The sequence below is a fragment of the Pygoscelis adeliae genome, unplaced genomic scaffold (assembly GCF_000699105.1).
Source record: "Pygoscelis adeliae isolate BGI_AS28 unplaced genomic scaffold, ASM69910v1 Scaffold220, whole genome shotgun sequence".
Classification (NCBI taxonomy): Eukaryota; Metazoa; Chordata; class Aves; order Sphenisciformes; family Spheniscidae; genus Pygoscelis; species Pygoscelis adeliae.
Genome location: NW_008824049.1, coordinates 1,635,212 through 1,648,780, shown reverse-complemented (window position 1 = coordinate 1,648,780; position 13,569 = coordinate 1,635,212). Strand labels below are relative to the sequence as shown.

The 13,569-nt window shown below is 39.3% G+C and overlaps 1 protein-coding gene across 1 annotated transcript in view; it reads right to left on the bottom strand.

Moving 5' to 3' along the window:
* Positions 1 to 3,588: 3,588 nt before the first annotated feature.
* Positions 3,589 to 13,569, bottom strand: part of MYNN (myoneurin) — a 10,894-nt gene continuing 913 nt past the window's right edge. The window contains exons 2-7 of the mRNA XM_009333566.1: positions 11,477 to 12,276; positions 9,384 to 9,543; positions 8,492 to 8,670; positions 8,131 to 8,214; positions 7,613 to 7,699; positions 3,589 to 6,614 (exon numbers count right to left, since the gene is read on the bottom strand). Coding sequence (XP_009331841.1) covers positions 6,346 to 6,614; positions 7,613 to 7,699; positions 8,131 to 8,214; positions 8,492 to 8,670; positions 9,384 to 9,543; positions 11,477 to 12,276 — 1,579 coding nt within the window. The 3' untranslated portion in view covers positions 3,589 to 6,345. The remainder of the gene's footprint in view (positions 6,615 to 7,612; positions 7,700 to 8,130; positions 8,215 to 8,491; positions 8,671 to 9,383; positions 9,544 to 11,476; positions 12,277 to 13,569) is intronic.

Sequence of the window (13,569 nt, the reverse complement as noted above, 5' to 3'; positions counted from 1 at the left end):
GCTAAGAGAGGTTTGGGTAAACCCATTTGTTGCTACTGTGCTCTACATACTCTCGCCTTTTACTTAGCAATGGCATGCTTTTGATATTTATCCAAGAGTGACTTTTTTTTTTTTAACCAAGTTAAACAAACTTAAGCAAACTTAAGCGTTAAGCCACTATAATGCTGGAACTTTAAAGCTAGTGAACCTAGTTTACTGGTATATAAATAGTATTTTGATGAACTTGCAGCATGGACTTGTTTCTTGTACTACAAATGAAAACCACCAAACTTGGTTTCATTATTTCTTCCTGTCTCTTGAAAACTGTTTAGAAAGATTTATATTGTAGCCATGTGGCAACTCCTACACATGAATAAGACAACATACACATATAATGGTAGTCAAAAATTGTTTAACGGTTTGGGCACAGACTTCTCAGAAGTTTGGGAATCACTCAGCTTGTTTCCTTTGTACACCCCCTCTGCTCGTACCTGTAGAAGTGACTAGATCTATGTTCCTAAATAGAAAAAGTCACCAAATAGGACAGCAGAGGTTTGCCCAAAGGCTTTCACTAGTGCAATTTTGTGCATGTCTAAATGTGCCTGTTAAAAATTAGTATAGCATAAGTAACAGAGTAATCTTTGAATGTATGTGCATGCAGGCAAAAGACCTACGAAATCTAAGTATGAGGGGAAAAAGATAAGAAAGTAATTTCAACAATAATACCTAAGAAGCCGTGATTTACCTGCTGATGTTCTGATTCTGTATTATCACAGTGGTAGTGTAGAAACAGGGAGATGTACGGATACCCCTTACCAAGCTGAAATGACCAAAGTGGTACTGATAGCTAAGTGTTGGGGTGTTTTTTCTCTCCCCCAGCCTGAACACAAATTAGTCAGGCTCTGTTGGTCCAAAAAGCACTTAATATCATACGAGGACTTAGAGGTAAGCCCACGGAGCAGGTATGTTTGTTCCACCACACACAAGTTGACACAGAGGTCTCTCTCTGTCCCCTCAACCTTCTTGCCTGCTAGAGACAGTGTTTAAGACCTGATCAAGTTTTCTTCGCCCTCCAGACCAGGAGTTCCCCTGTGTTCTCTTCATAGAATAGCTTAACGGATGTGACACCCACAAGGTGAGGGCAGAGCAGGAGACCAGAAATCTTTGCGGCTTTTTGCGCATGGACATCTTAACCTGTAGTCATCCATAGGTCGCACTGTGAAAATCATATTCTAGAGAGGAGCTTATATTTTAACTATTGTTGCACAGAAGAACGGAGCCATGAAAACAAAAGTTGAGGATACACGGAATGTGATTGAGAAGAATCTGCATGCTATGAAAATTCCTAAGTTTTTAAAAAATTAGATAGGCCTGTAGTATCAAAGTTGGTATTTTTCTAAGTGTTGCTGCTCTGGAGCATTGCAGGTTATACTCTGATAGTCTAAAGAGAGTACTCTCAGTATTGAGACATTGATGATAGAATTTCTTGCCAGAAAGACCACTACAAGACTCAGATCGAGGTATATTTTTTCCATATATCTTGTCCTGTATATGAAGTTCAAGCTAATTTCATTGCCCAAATTAAGTCTTAATTTACTTGTATGAATGACATTCGTTAATCTGCTGTGGTAACAGGGAACCAAATCTACCAAGTCAGTCCCAGCTCTACCAACAGCAGTACTTTATTTTTAGCGTAGACATGGCAAGATGGCAACAATATCATACACAAAATGTAACAGGATAAATAGCGTCTACTTTCAAAATCGCTAGTGTATGTTTTTGAAATATTTTTCCTCTACCTGAACCCTTGTTTAACAGCAAGATGCTTGGCCCAAAAGAGCACTCTGCATTATTGACAATATCCATAAAAATAGCTCATGTGTTATCATTTACTTTGATATTCCTTTGTAGGAAAGGGCTGCAGAGTAATTCTTACTGAATTAGGTAGAAACAGCTTCCTGCAAACTAAAATAATTATTTATGCAGAAACCTGTATTGCTTAAAGAGGCCTACGCCAGAGTCATTTATCGCTTTCCTTTCTCTGAAAACCAAACCTTGAAATTCCTAAAAGACGTTTGTGTTCTTTGGAATGAGAGAATTTACATAGGCTAGAAACTTCTGCCATGGTCTTCTGAGTAAGTTATTCTAGTAGCAAAAGCAAGCATAATCCTGCTCTGTAAACCATTGTTTCAGCTTCCAGAATTCGCAATACCTTGCTGAAAGGCAGCATTTTTGCCCTACTTTAAAGGGAAGGAAAATGACTGATCCAGCAGGCCAGCGGTACAATGGAGGTCCCCTAAGTCCTACTGTGTGCTCTAGCTACCATACCACCTTCTGTAAAATTAAACAATCTAGTAAAAATAAGATACAAAGTCTGATAAAGAAAATCACTGAATATCTACTTTAGCATAAAAAGTACATCTTCAAAGCACTCTGTAAAAAAACAAAACCCCAAAACAACCCCCCCCAAAACCCCACCCCAAACACCTCAAAACAAGTGGAAAAAAATTAACCTAATAGTCATTATACTAGATGGTATTTAGAATAAAGTTTTTGTTTAATTTAGTTTGAACAGACCCAAAATATCTTCTATGAGAAAAATCAGGTGTGTTTACTGCCGAGAAGAAAATGTAGCAATCCCTGCTGTGTCAGTATGCTGTGCAAAGGGCTACCGTGTGTCCTTCTGACAGGGCGCTTTGACGGTGGTTATGTTAGACTGCTTCCCTCCTTCTTTTGTTGCTACCCCTTGCAGTTATAAACAGGAGACACAAGGTGAGGGAAAATTACAAAACAAGTTTATTAAAGTCTAACATAAAACACTTCAGGCTAAATATGTACAACCCCCTCCCTTCCCAGGGGATTATAAAATTGAGAGTTGAGCTATATACAAATAACAGAGGAAAAATTGTATATACATGAAAGATATTTTAAAAATAATTTAACCAAAAAATCAGTTATTAGTCCTTATCTGGAATTAATTCTGCAAGGCTTATCGATAGCCTCTCCAAGATCACAGCCCTGAAATCCTTAACATGGGACTTGTCCATACTTGAAAGTTTTTTGAAACACACGATTTCAGAAAAGTTGTCATGCTTTGTGCCCACTTTTAGGCACACATTTGGAAGTAAGTGTCATACAAGGAGCTATTCTCACATAAGTACTTCCGAACAGCCAATTCGGAAATTTCTAGATGCAGATAACCTATTCAGGCAAAACTTGCACTGACTTCGGTGCAAAATTGACTGAAACGGTACTGAAACAACAGTGTGACAAATCATGTTGTTTTCTCTAAATCACTGTCAATGGAATTATTAAAATTCCCTCTTTCATTTTGCAGATAGGTCTCAAGAAGGAGACGTCTGCCTAAAAAGATTCCATGCTTTCCCACATTAATCCCTTACAGAAATTATCAATACTGTTATAAACCTTGTACCTCCAAAATGAACTCAGTATCCTTAAGCCTAGGAATTAGATGTGCAGCTGATTTCCATGCATCTATTGGCAAAAGGTACAGTACAGACCTGCTTCTTCAGGTCCTACAGCACCCAGCCTGAACACACCTACAATTTTTTTTTTTATATATATATATTTAAAATCTATATTCTAGTAAATGAATACAGTTCATAGAGATCATACCTCAGCAGCTGAGATATCTTCACAAAAGATGAGGATAAAAATCAAGACTCTCATATGGGGACTCGAGTGCAGATCACTAAATTATTGCTCCAAGACAAAATTACAAGCCTGTGTATTCTATTAAGAAAGGTTAAAATTGTTGTCTTGTAAAAAATAATGATTATCTTCTTGTCTATAAAGAAAACTAAATGACTAATAAAGCAAGTGTTACTGTTATAAGTATCTAAACAAATCCTGTATAAATCTAAGCACTGTATTTTTTAAAAAAGTCTGAAATCTAAGAATACAGTAATAAGCTATAATTTTAGAAATATAAAAACAGTCCAAACAAACATTGTTATGGAATGCATTTTCTATGTAGGAATGTGATTTTTAAAAAAATTTTTTTTCCAGAGCTAGTTCTTTCTTGTGGTCATTTATCCTGGATATGTTAATCTTTAGCTACTTTTCCTCAGATAACAGCAGCATATCATTAGTTTATCTTCCAAAGCTGTTTAAATATGAAATTTATGAATTCTACGGTATTGTTCTGTTTCAGTATTCATGACTAAGCCTATGTCTATCCCAAGACGTCTGCTGTATTTTCAGAGAGAGAAAGTAAAGAGGAACCTTAGGACAAGCTACACAGAGTTCGCTTTTTTTACACAGAGTCAAGATCCCGATCTTTGTGGTTCTTCAGTCTTAAATGGCAAGGCTAAGGAATATCCTTCAGGGGCTACATCAACAACAGAAGCTAAAAAAGAAAACGGGGGAGGAAAGGGGGAAATGCCAAACAAACAGAAAAAAACCCCATCAATCAGAGAACTTCATCCATTGTCCTTTGCCAGCATTGTGAAGGACATCGGCTGTTCACAAATGTTGTAGTACAGATAAGCAAAGCAAATAAAGGTCAGGCAGGTATGGCAATAATTAGCTTCAGTGGACAGAGTTAGAGATGCCTGCATTAAGAATGTTCCCAGTGAACATGGTTGTACTCCTTGCTGCCTGCGGTAGACTTTATCAGCAAATTGGCCATATATTAAAGCATAAAACATGATCAAGCAGCAGAGTTTTAAACTTGCCACGTACTAAGATGATCAACACAAAGAAGCGAAAGGTCTATTACTTTACAAGTACAAACATGTAGGAAGAGGTGGCGGGGGGGGGAATCTATAGTCATGCTCAGGAGTCAAGGGACTATTTCCAGAATATTTAAATGAAATCCTCCAAGAAATTTTTCACAAGTCTGTTAATTAAGGTGCAGATTAATTATTACTCCATGTAGAACAGAATCAGTTAAGAGGTATCTCCTATGCTCTTCTATTTATCAGTGTCTGGACACAAGGCATCAATGGAAATAAAATGCTAGCACCGAGTAAATAACCAACAAATAATATCTTTAAATGCATTGTTGGTACAGTATTACGACTGTTTCCTTACTATTTGATGATTACTTAAATCATGCTTACATTATGTTAATGGCACAAACTGGCAAAACGGAGTATAAAAGTACTCCTACTGTCAACTAGTCTTTAACTGATGACCAAGACTTTAAAAGTGTTGCTTTTTAAAAATTTACATTGCTAGTAATAAAACATACCCTTACACGAGTCTTGCTAGGTACCAGTTTTGTGCAGTTACTGCGGACAAGTGACACGAGAGGTAAAGCAGTACATAAATACTTCAACTAAAAGAAATCAGTCATACTCCAACAAAACCTTGCCTGGAAGAATATCATTCTGCTCTGTTGTATTCTTCCTTAATGCCCCCTCATGTAGCGTTCACTTATTATTTTCACAGTGAAGGGCAGGATTTATTTCCTCTTTTGTACCTACTGTCTAGCACAAGAAGCAGCACTACTGTAAAAAAAGGATTATGAAGCTCTGATTCATGCCTCACAATTCAGTCAATGCATCTTTTCGTCTGATCTACAACACGCGTGTTCCAGCTCTCCTTTTGAGCAAATGTTGCTGTTTGTGCCAAAACCAGGGCATTGCAGGGGTGTGAAAAATAAATCTGGGACAAGATACAACAATGCTGGATTCACTTAACAAAAAAAGAAAAAGTGACTTGTTGGAAAGAATACCCAGTAGTATCTATGCCATTAGAACCCTCTGACTTCACACACTACAGAAAAAAATTAACGCTCCTTTACTTGCCTTGTCAGGAAAATATACACAAAACTTTCCTTCCCTCTGGTCAGACCTCAACTGAAGATGGCTACTTCTGGCAGACAGCAGTAATTCTTTGCAAGCACCTCACCAGAGCACTGGCCTACCCGTCACGTACCATTGTTCACCTTGGAATGCAGGAGTACCAGCTTGTTAGTACATTCAGATTATGATTTTCCCCTTACACCTCTGGGTTAATATTCTTAAACTATCAAATATGGCTTAAAATGTCTGCTCTCAAATGACATTGTGACACATCAGATCAGAAGGAATATGGGAGGAGATCCAAAATACACTAACATATTTAACAGAGAATTCTTAAGGCAGGTGTTTCTGGAAAGGAATTGCCTCCTGGAAATCAGTGTTAATTGCAAATAGAAATTTGATTGTAGATTAGCACAATTCAACAAAAACCAAAAGACAGCGCTGCACAATGGAAATGCCTTACAAGTGTCTTTACACTGAGGAAAAAAAGAACAAGTCCAATTCAAAAAGTGTGACTGCTTGCTTGATTATGTTCATCTTACCAAACATATGCAAGTTCACTACCAAATTACCTTGATGGCTCTGTACTGCACGGTCAGTATAACTGCTGCAAGAAAATAAACTGAGGTTCTGAATATCCAGTCACAGCAGATCTTAGTAATGTTTCCGATGAAGGAGACTGGCTACCCGTCACGGGAAGCAGCATCTGATGGTCTTCAGTCCCAATGGGAAGAGGAAGTGCTAAAGACATCTCAGAGGGCTTCACATCTATGGACTCTGATAAAGGACTTTTCTGACTCTGAATGGATTCTTGTTCATTGAAAGAATTATCAAGTGCATTAGAATCAGGGGGAGTTTCAGATCCTGGGGGGTGGGGAAAAAAAAGAAAGAAATGTTCAGAAGCTCCTCCACAAATTCTGCAAATTCCCTTTCAAATGACTGTCAAAACAAACGCTTGGTGTGTCAAAGACTGCCTGGGCAGCTGGGCTATCAGTGGCTTCAATGTGCCGCGAAGCCAGAATGAGCTGTAAATACAACGTAAGCACCGAGAATCACATCCTCTGTGCTTATAGCATGACAACTAGACGGATGATGCATTCCAACTCGATCTTTACAGAAGAAAACAAATCCTTAACGTCACAATGAACAAAGGAGCTTTGGAAAAAATGTAATTATGACGGTTTCGTTGAGATTTTCCACCCCAGAAAATCTAAGAACAACAGCCACATCCAAGCATCCTCTTTTAACTGAGATAGCAATGTAAAATATACCATTTATCCACACACTTCTTTGGGAGAAAACATTTGTTAACTCCATTCCAGCCAGACCCATTACAGTTTTTATCCAGTCACTTGAGAAATCTTCCACTGTTACATTAAAATTATTTGTGCCTTCAAGATGTTAAGTAATTCCTGTAACCAGTATGCCATGTTCACTTCAGTTACTACCCTCATAAAGACATATTCCTTTGACATATTCAGAAGAGGTGAAAATTTCCTACAATTCAGACTATGCCTTCATGTGGGAAGCTCTCACAAGTTACTAGTACAAGAAAGTAAACAGTCACGTACAGAAATTCTTGTCAGCAGCAATCCACTTCGATGTTGCTCAACATGTGTTTGCTATAGCAATGCAAATGCTTGAAAATTTGTCTTGAATCTACTTTAAAGCACGTACTTTATGCTTTAAAAAATTTGAGTACCTCTAAAGTGGATGCTTTTGGCTCTAAAGAGAGCTACTACCCAAAAATCTTTTGTTTTCTAATTTTAGGCCTGGATGAGCAAAAGAAAAAAAAGTTATTCAGCACTGAAGACAAAACAGTTGATGTAGTTTCTTAACCTTTTTTTGCAGAAGGAACTCACCTGTGTGAACTTTCGTTTTGTGCTTCTTAAGATTTTTTATATCTGTGTAAGAATTTCCACACATTTCACAGATAAATGGTCTTTCACCTGAAAAAAATTGGTTTGGCAGTTAGAACAATCTTGAAATTGAAAGAAAACACAGTTAAGAGATGTAGGCTAATGGATTTCAAGGTTGTATTTTAAAATACAACTTTGTAACTCTGTTATTTTGTCTGTGTGTCTGTATTCAGAATAAAATTTCTTCCAGCATAGATTAAAACAAAGCAAAAAACCCGAACGTTAGAAGTAAAGCCATGATCATACATCAACGCCTATGCTGTTACACAGATATTAATCTGAAAAAGGCAATTAAAAAAAAAAACAACAAATATTTTCTTTAAATTATGTTAACACAGGGATACGTAAATTAAGACACTCTGCTACTTTCAAGTACAGCACAATATGGTGTATTTTAAAGGCAAAAGGGTAAAGGTAGAATATTATTTATAGTGCAGGAAGCAGCCTGTCTGGAAACTGACCTGTATGGGACCGAAAATGTTTATTGAGCTCTCCAGAGGAAATAAAACTCTTTTCACAAATGCCACAGATATATGGCTTCTCTCCTAAAGGGAACACAAGGAGTTTGTTATTTCGATATATAAACCAGAATACACATAAAGAACAAATCAAAATGAAACGGAGGTAATATCCAATGGGAGAAAGAGCTCCCTAAACTGAAGTAAAAGGGAAAAAACATGAGAAAGGAGCTGGATGACAACTCCAGAGCTAACTCGCAATCTACGGATTTCCTGGTCGTTACCTATCTCCAGACCCTCTGCAGGCAGCCAGTCCTCCCTTGCCAGGCCTGTTCTGGTACCACAGTGCTGTGTCTCCCCTTACCTGTATGTTTTCGGGAATGGGTGATGAGAGAACTTGAGACGGCAAAGGCTTTTCCGCAACTGTCACACACGTAAGGTTTCTCCCCCGTGTGGCGACGCACATGGTAGGTGAGTGTGCTGGCCTGAGCAAACCGCTGACCACACCGATCACACACGTAGGGCTTCTCGCCACTATGCTTCCTGCGAATGAACACAGGCATCAGTGATCTCCTGGCAGAAAGGGAAGCAACACCCACGATTAAGTAACTTCCCTCAATTAGTACTTTATCCCCAAAGTTCCTTGTGCTGACGTTCTGTGAAATAAAAAAACCGTAACAGCCGTGAGTTTGGTTTTGAGTTAGCAGTTTCTCTCGCAGTGAAATTCAGTCACTCAGTGCCTGTTGACTCTGGGAATCAGCACATCCATGATTTCAATGGCAGCTGAACTGAACTACAGGCCCTGCACATGTAAGACGCACCACGAGAACTCGGCACGTTTTGCATTATAGTGTACTGAAAGAGAAAATGATGATTCCTAACAGGGGAACATAATTCCTGCTCCTGCCAAAAAATGCAAAAGGACAGTAAACAGTGAGAACTGTTCTGTTTCACTTCCCATCAGGGAACTCTCTCCTCTTTGGTGCTACAAGCAGTTTAAAACAAAACAAACCCCACATCATTGCCATAAGGATACCAGCGCGTATGCTGTAACATTCATAAATTGCAACTTGGTTCCCTAATGAGCAAGTACATAGATGTAATTATTCTGTTACACAGCGTGAGAGAAGACCCAAGAGAAAAGGAGTAGAAATGACCAGATTATGTGAACGTGTAACTCTTGCTCACGCTGGAGTAAATTATTCTGTTTAAACAAACATGTGGATAAGCATTTGCAGGATCTCACTTTTGCCCACCTGGCATGAATCTTCAGATTGCTTGAAGTTGCAAACTGCAGATTGCAGACATCACATTTGTATGGTTTCTCTTCTCCATGATGCATCCGACTGTGGAACACTAACTGGCACTTCTGAGCAAAGCCTTTGTCGCATAGTTCACATTTGTATGGCTTCTCCCCTAGTGAAAAATAAAACCCGTGTGCTCTCTGCATTTACGTAAGAAAGCTTTCCGATCCATTACCTGACCAAAGCTCAAGTGTCTGCTCTAATACTTCTTACAAACAACATCTTGGAACATCCCATCATCAGTCCACTGAAGTGGAACGTGCCAGGAATACAGCAGATAACAGACTATTTTTGAACACATTACCGTTAGTGGAAAAAAGGTAATAATTAATATTTTTAATTTTGCCATTTCCCCCACATTATTTTAAGAACGCTACTACTACATTTTCAGACTTTTTGCTGGTTATGTCTGTTCATGATTCTGAATATTCAAGATGAACCACCAGTAAATCATCTGCCTTTTCTTGCCTGTCAAACAGCAACAAGTCTTCAATCTTCAAAGTATAGTCTAGTGCTCACTAATTTCTTGTTAGCATCTGCCGTAGAATGCTACAGGTACTTCTCTGACTATTCATATATTCTTAGTGGTCAGTACAGTCTCATGTAACGGATCGCGCAACTCCGCGGTCTTAGATGTCAGTATAAAAGAGCCTATCTCTGCATTTCTATGGCAGTGCACAATCAAACCAGGAACTCAACGATTCTTAAGTATATTGTACACATACAAACTTCAAAAATAAAGGTATTGGACATCTAACCTGTCATCTAGCAACCAACACCATGAAATTCCCTGCCTACTCATGCAAAAATTCCCAGTACAACACCCTCAAAAGTAGAAAGTGCAACTGACGGTCCTACCAGCGAACTGTCCCTGAATACTGCTCACAAGCTCCATCTCACACATGAACCTTTGGTTAGTCATTGGCTGACAATATTTGAAATCCTCTCCCTCGGTTACTGAAAGAGCAAGGCGTTCTCCTGCAGCTGTACCTCAAGCCCTCCTACTTCACCTCTTTCACATCTTCACAGCTTCCTGGAAAGAGCTCCACTGCTGGCATCTGCTCAGAGTTTTCCAAAGGGGAAAAAGAGCAAAAGTAAACAATTTTTTATCTGATTCACTGTTGCTTCAGAATTCTGAATGCCAGCCACGAAAGGAAGAAAACTATGTAAACCAGGTCCCTCTGCTGCTCACTGGGCCAAGTACAGCAGCAAAGGCAATAGCAGAAGAACAGCTATGCCAGATCAGCCTGAAGAACGAACTAACCCAGTATCAAATCTTCCATCGCTAGGGAAGAACATACAAAAAGATAAGCAAGCACAGTACTTCTCCCATACGTCTTCCCAGGCTCCAGCAATTTGCTCTTCACAATCTTTTAAGTCAGACATGTTGTCTTAACATTTAAGTGTTCGTAATTGATTTCTCTTTGATGCTTTGTTCAGCAGCTCTTGATACGACACAAACTTCTGGTAGTGTTATTGAACGCAGAGATCACAACGCCATCACACATTTCAGCTGCACGTTTTACTAAATAAAATCCCAAATGCTATAGTAATTCAGCCACCTCCCCAACCTATTTTGAAGACCCTATGGAAGAAGTTACCTACTTGTCACAAGATTGCTTTTTTCCCCCCAGTTTTGCTATCAAACGTATATTAGGATTTGATGTTTAAAAAAGCAACAGGAATTCTAGTATCAAGTACAGTGAGCTTTTCATGCTCCACTGGCAATAGGTTTTGGCACTCCATCCCATTTAATCACTCTGCAGAGTTAAACCGTAGCCAGCTCTTCTGAGTCTTTCCTGAAATCAAGGTATTCAGACTAATAAAGTCCTCTCTAGCTATTTAAAGTAGAAACTATGATTTTGTACGGAAAAACATGGAAACATTTCATGCTACCAGGATATAGGTACTATCCCCATACGCGTACCAGCAGCAGACAAAATTTCTAGAGGAAGAAGTCAGAATGCAAAGATCTTTTTAGTCCTGTATTCACAGGCTGTGATTACAGGTCTCCACAGTCCATGAAGACAAGGCCAGCAGCTTACCTGTGTGAGTTCTTACATGTGTTTTCAGCTGATTGCACTGGGTGAATGCCTTCCCACAAAGCTGACACACGTACGGTTTCACTCCTTTGTGTATTCTCATGTGTCGGCGGAGGCTACTGGCTTCCGAAAAGACTTTTCCACACGTGTTGCACACTGGCTTAGCTTTGGAGTACTTCTGGTCAAGTTCTTCCCCTGAACTCTCCAGCTGGTAAGTGTTCTTTTCACTGGCTATGTTAGACATACAGTGCTCCTTCAGTGCACAGCTTTGCTGAGGCTTTCCCCGTTTCTGTTTTGCTGCAATAGTCTGAACTAGGATATCCTGCGCTGCCAGCATTTCGCTTTCCACCACAGATGCCAGCTGTAGCTCAGAGTTATCACTGCCTTGGGCAGCCTGTTCCGTTATCTGGGTGGCCAGCTTATTTGCGTCTAAAAACATTTCAATGGATGTGTTCTCTGTCACATCGTTCTGATATTGTACGGATTTATTCTGTATGCTTTTGGGGGAGCCGAAATTCTTCTTTCGCTTTTTGGTTTGAGATTTCTTTTCTAAAGCTGCTTTCTTTGCCTGTGGTTGAACCAACTCTACAGAAGCAGCATCTGCTGTCTCCCGATTATTGTAATCTCGGAGAGTCAGAAGACAAGTCTGCTGATTCATTTCAATGTTTCCAGTGATACTAGATGTCTCTGTAGAAGAGGGATTAGCAATAAAAGCAAAGTCTTCCATCTTGATTTTGCATTTAGTGACCACTTCTTCTACTTTGAGATAGTCGGCAGCCTGGTGAATTTCTTTAACGTTCCAGCTGCAAGAAAAGAAGACTTGGGTGACAATATTCTGGACAAAGCAAACATCTGTTCTGTACCAACTGTATCAAATACAGACAGCACAGCTACAGAAAAGTTACACTGTCAGAAAGAGTAGCTTTGAGAACACATACAGCAAGATTAATCTCTTAGTGCTGTAGTGCCATAAGACACTAGTATGACAATTACTCCCGAACCGATGGCCCATGCCTAGTGGGGTCTGCAGATCCACAGAACTGAGAATTTTGTTTTCAGTTACATGCCTTTTGTAGAATTTTAAGTTAAAAGTCCAATTGTAAGGTGGTGAGGCTAGACATGGGGTTGTTGGTCCAAAAAGCTCAGAAATCACAGCACGAAGGGATAAAACACTGGAGAAGAAAATGCAAAAGTTATCACTCTATAATCCTTCTGCCAAAAGTCTTGAGTGATTCACAAGCGGTGCATTCACCTCAGCACTTCTGTGAGGCAGGTATTAATCTTCTTTTATAAAACGATTTGCAAGCAGTCTTAATTCTGTATCAGCTGCGCACAGACAACGTTAACACCAAGGAAGTCCTCATTTAAACTATGCTCTATTTTTCAGTTCCTGCAACACACGCCTTGATGGTTTAGAAAAAATTGATCTGGAAAAGGTGGCAATACGTACCATCAATGCATTTATGGATTTACAGCACTTTAAAGAGAGATTAATGGTAAATAACATCATTCCAACAGTCTATTACACAGCAAATGTAATTAAACAATAAGTAACTAGCCACAATTATTCTCTGTACATGAATACAACTGTTTTAGTATCCTATATCATACTCGCACTGCACACCATAGTATGCCCTTGGGGTGTCACTCATGCACCCACCACCAGAGAAGACAACAGAATTTGCAGACAGTTGCAGCAGTCACCTAAAGGGATACAGTACAAGATGACGGGTGCAGACGTGCAGGTGTCATCTTTAGTCAAATAGTTCTCCCCGGGTGAGAACGGTACTTTCACCTTCCTCTTCTTTCAGAGATTGCAACTGCTCAGAATGAATCCAGAAACTCTCCTGCTGCGGTCCCAGACAGACATCAAGAACGCTGCACACTTCTGCTTATACATAATTTGCAAAGCGCCAGTCACTAACTTCACCACATAGCTGTGTACGCTGCTCTATTGCTGTTAATGCCTGTAGCTAATTTTAAAAACCCACCACCCCGCATCTGCATACTTCAATTATTGAGTGTGAGTTTTCAGACATCAATAGCAACAAAGCTTTTTTAAAATGCATTTGACACCAGACATTGAGATAGGAGTT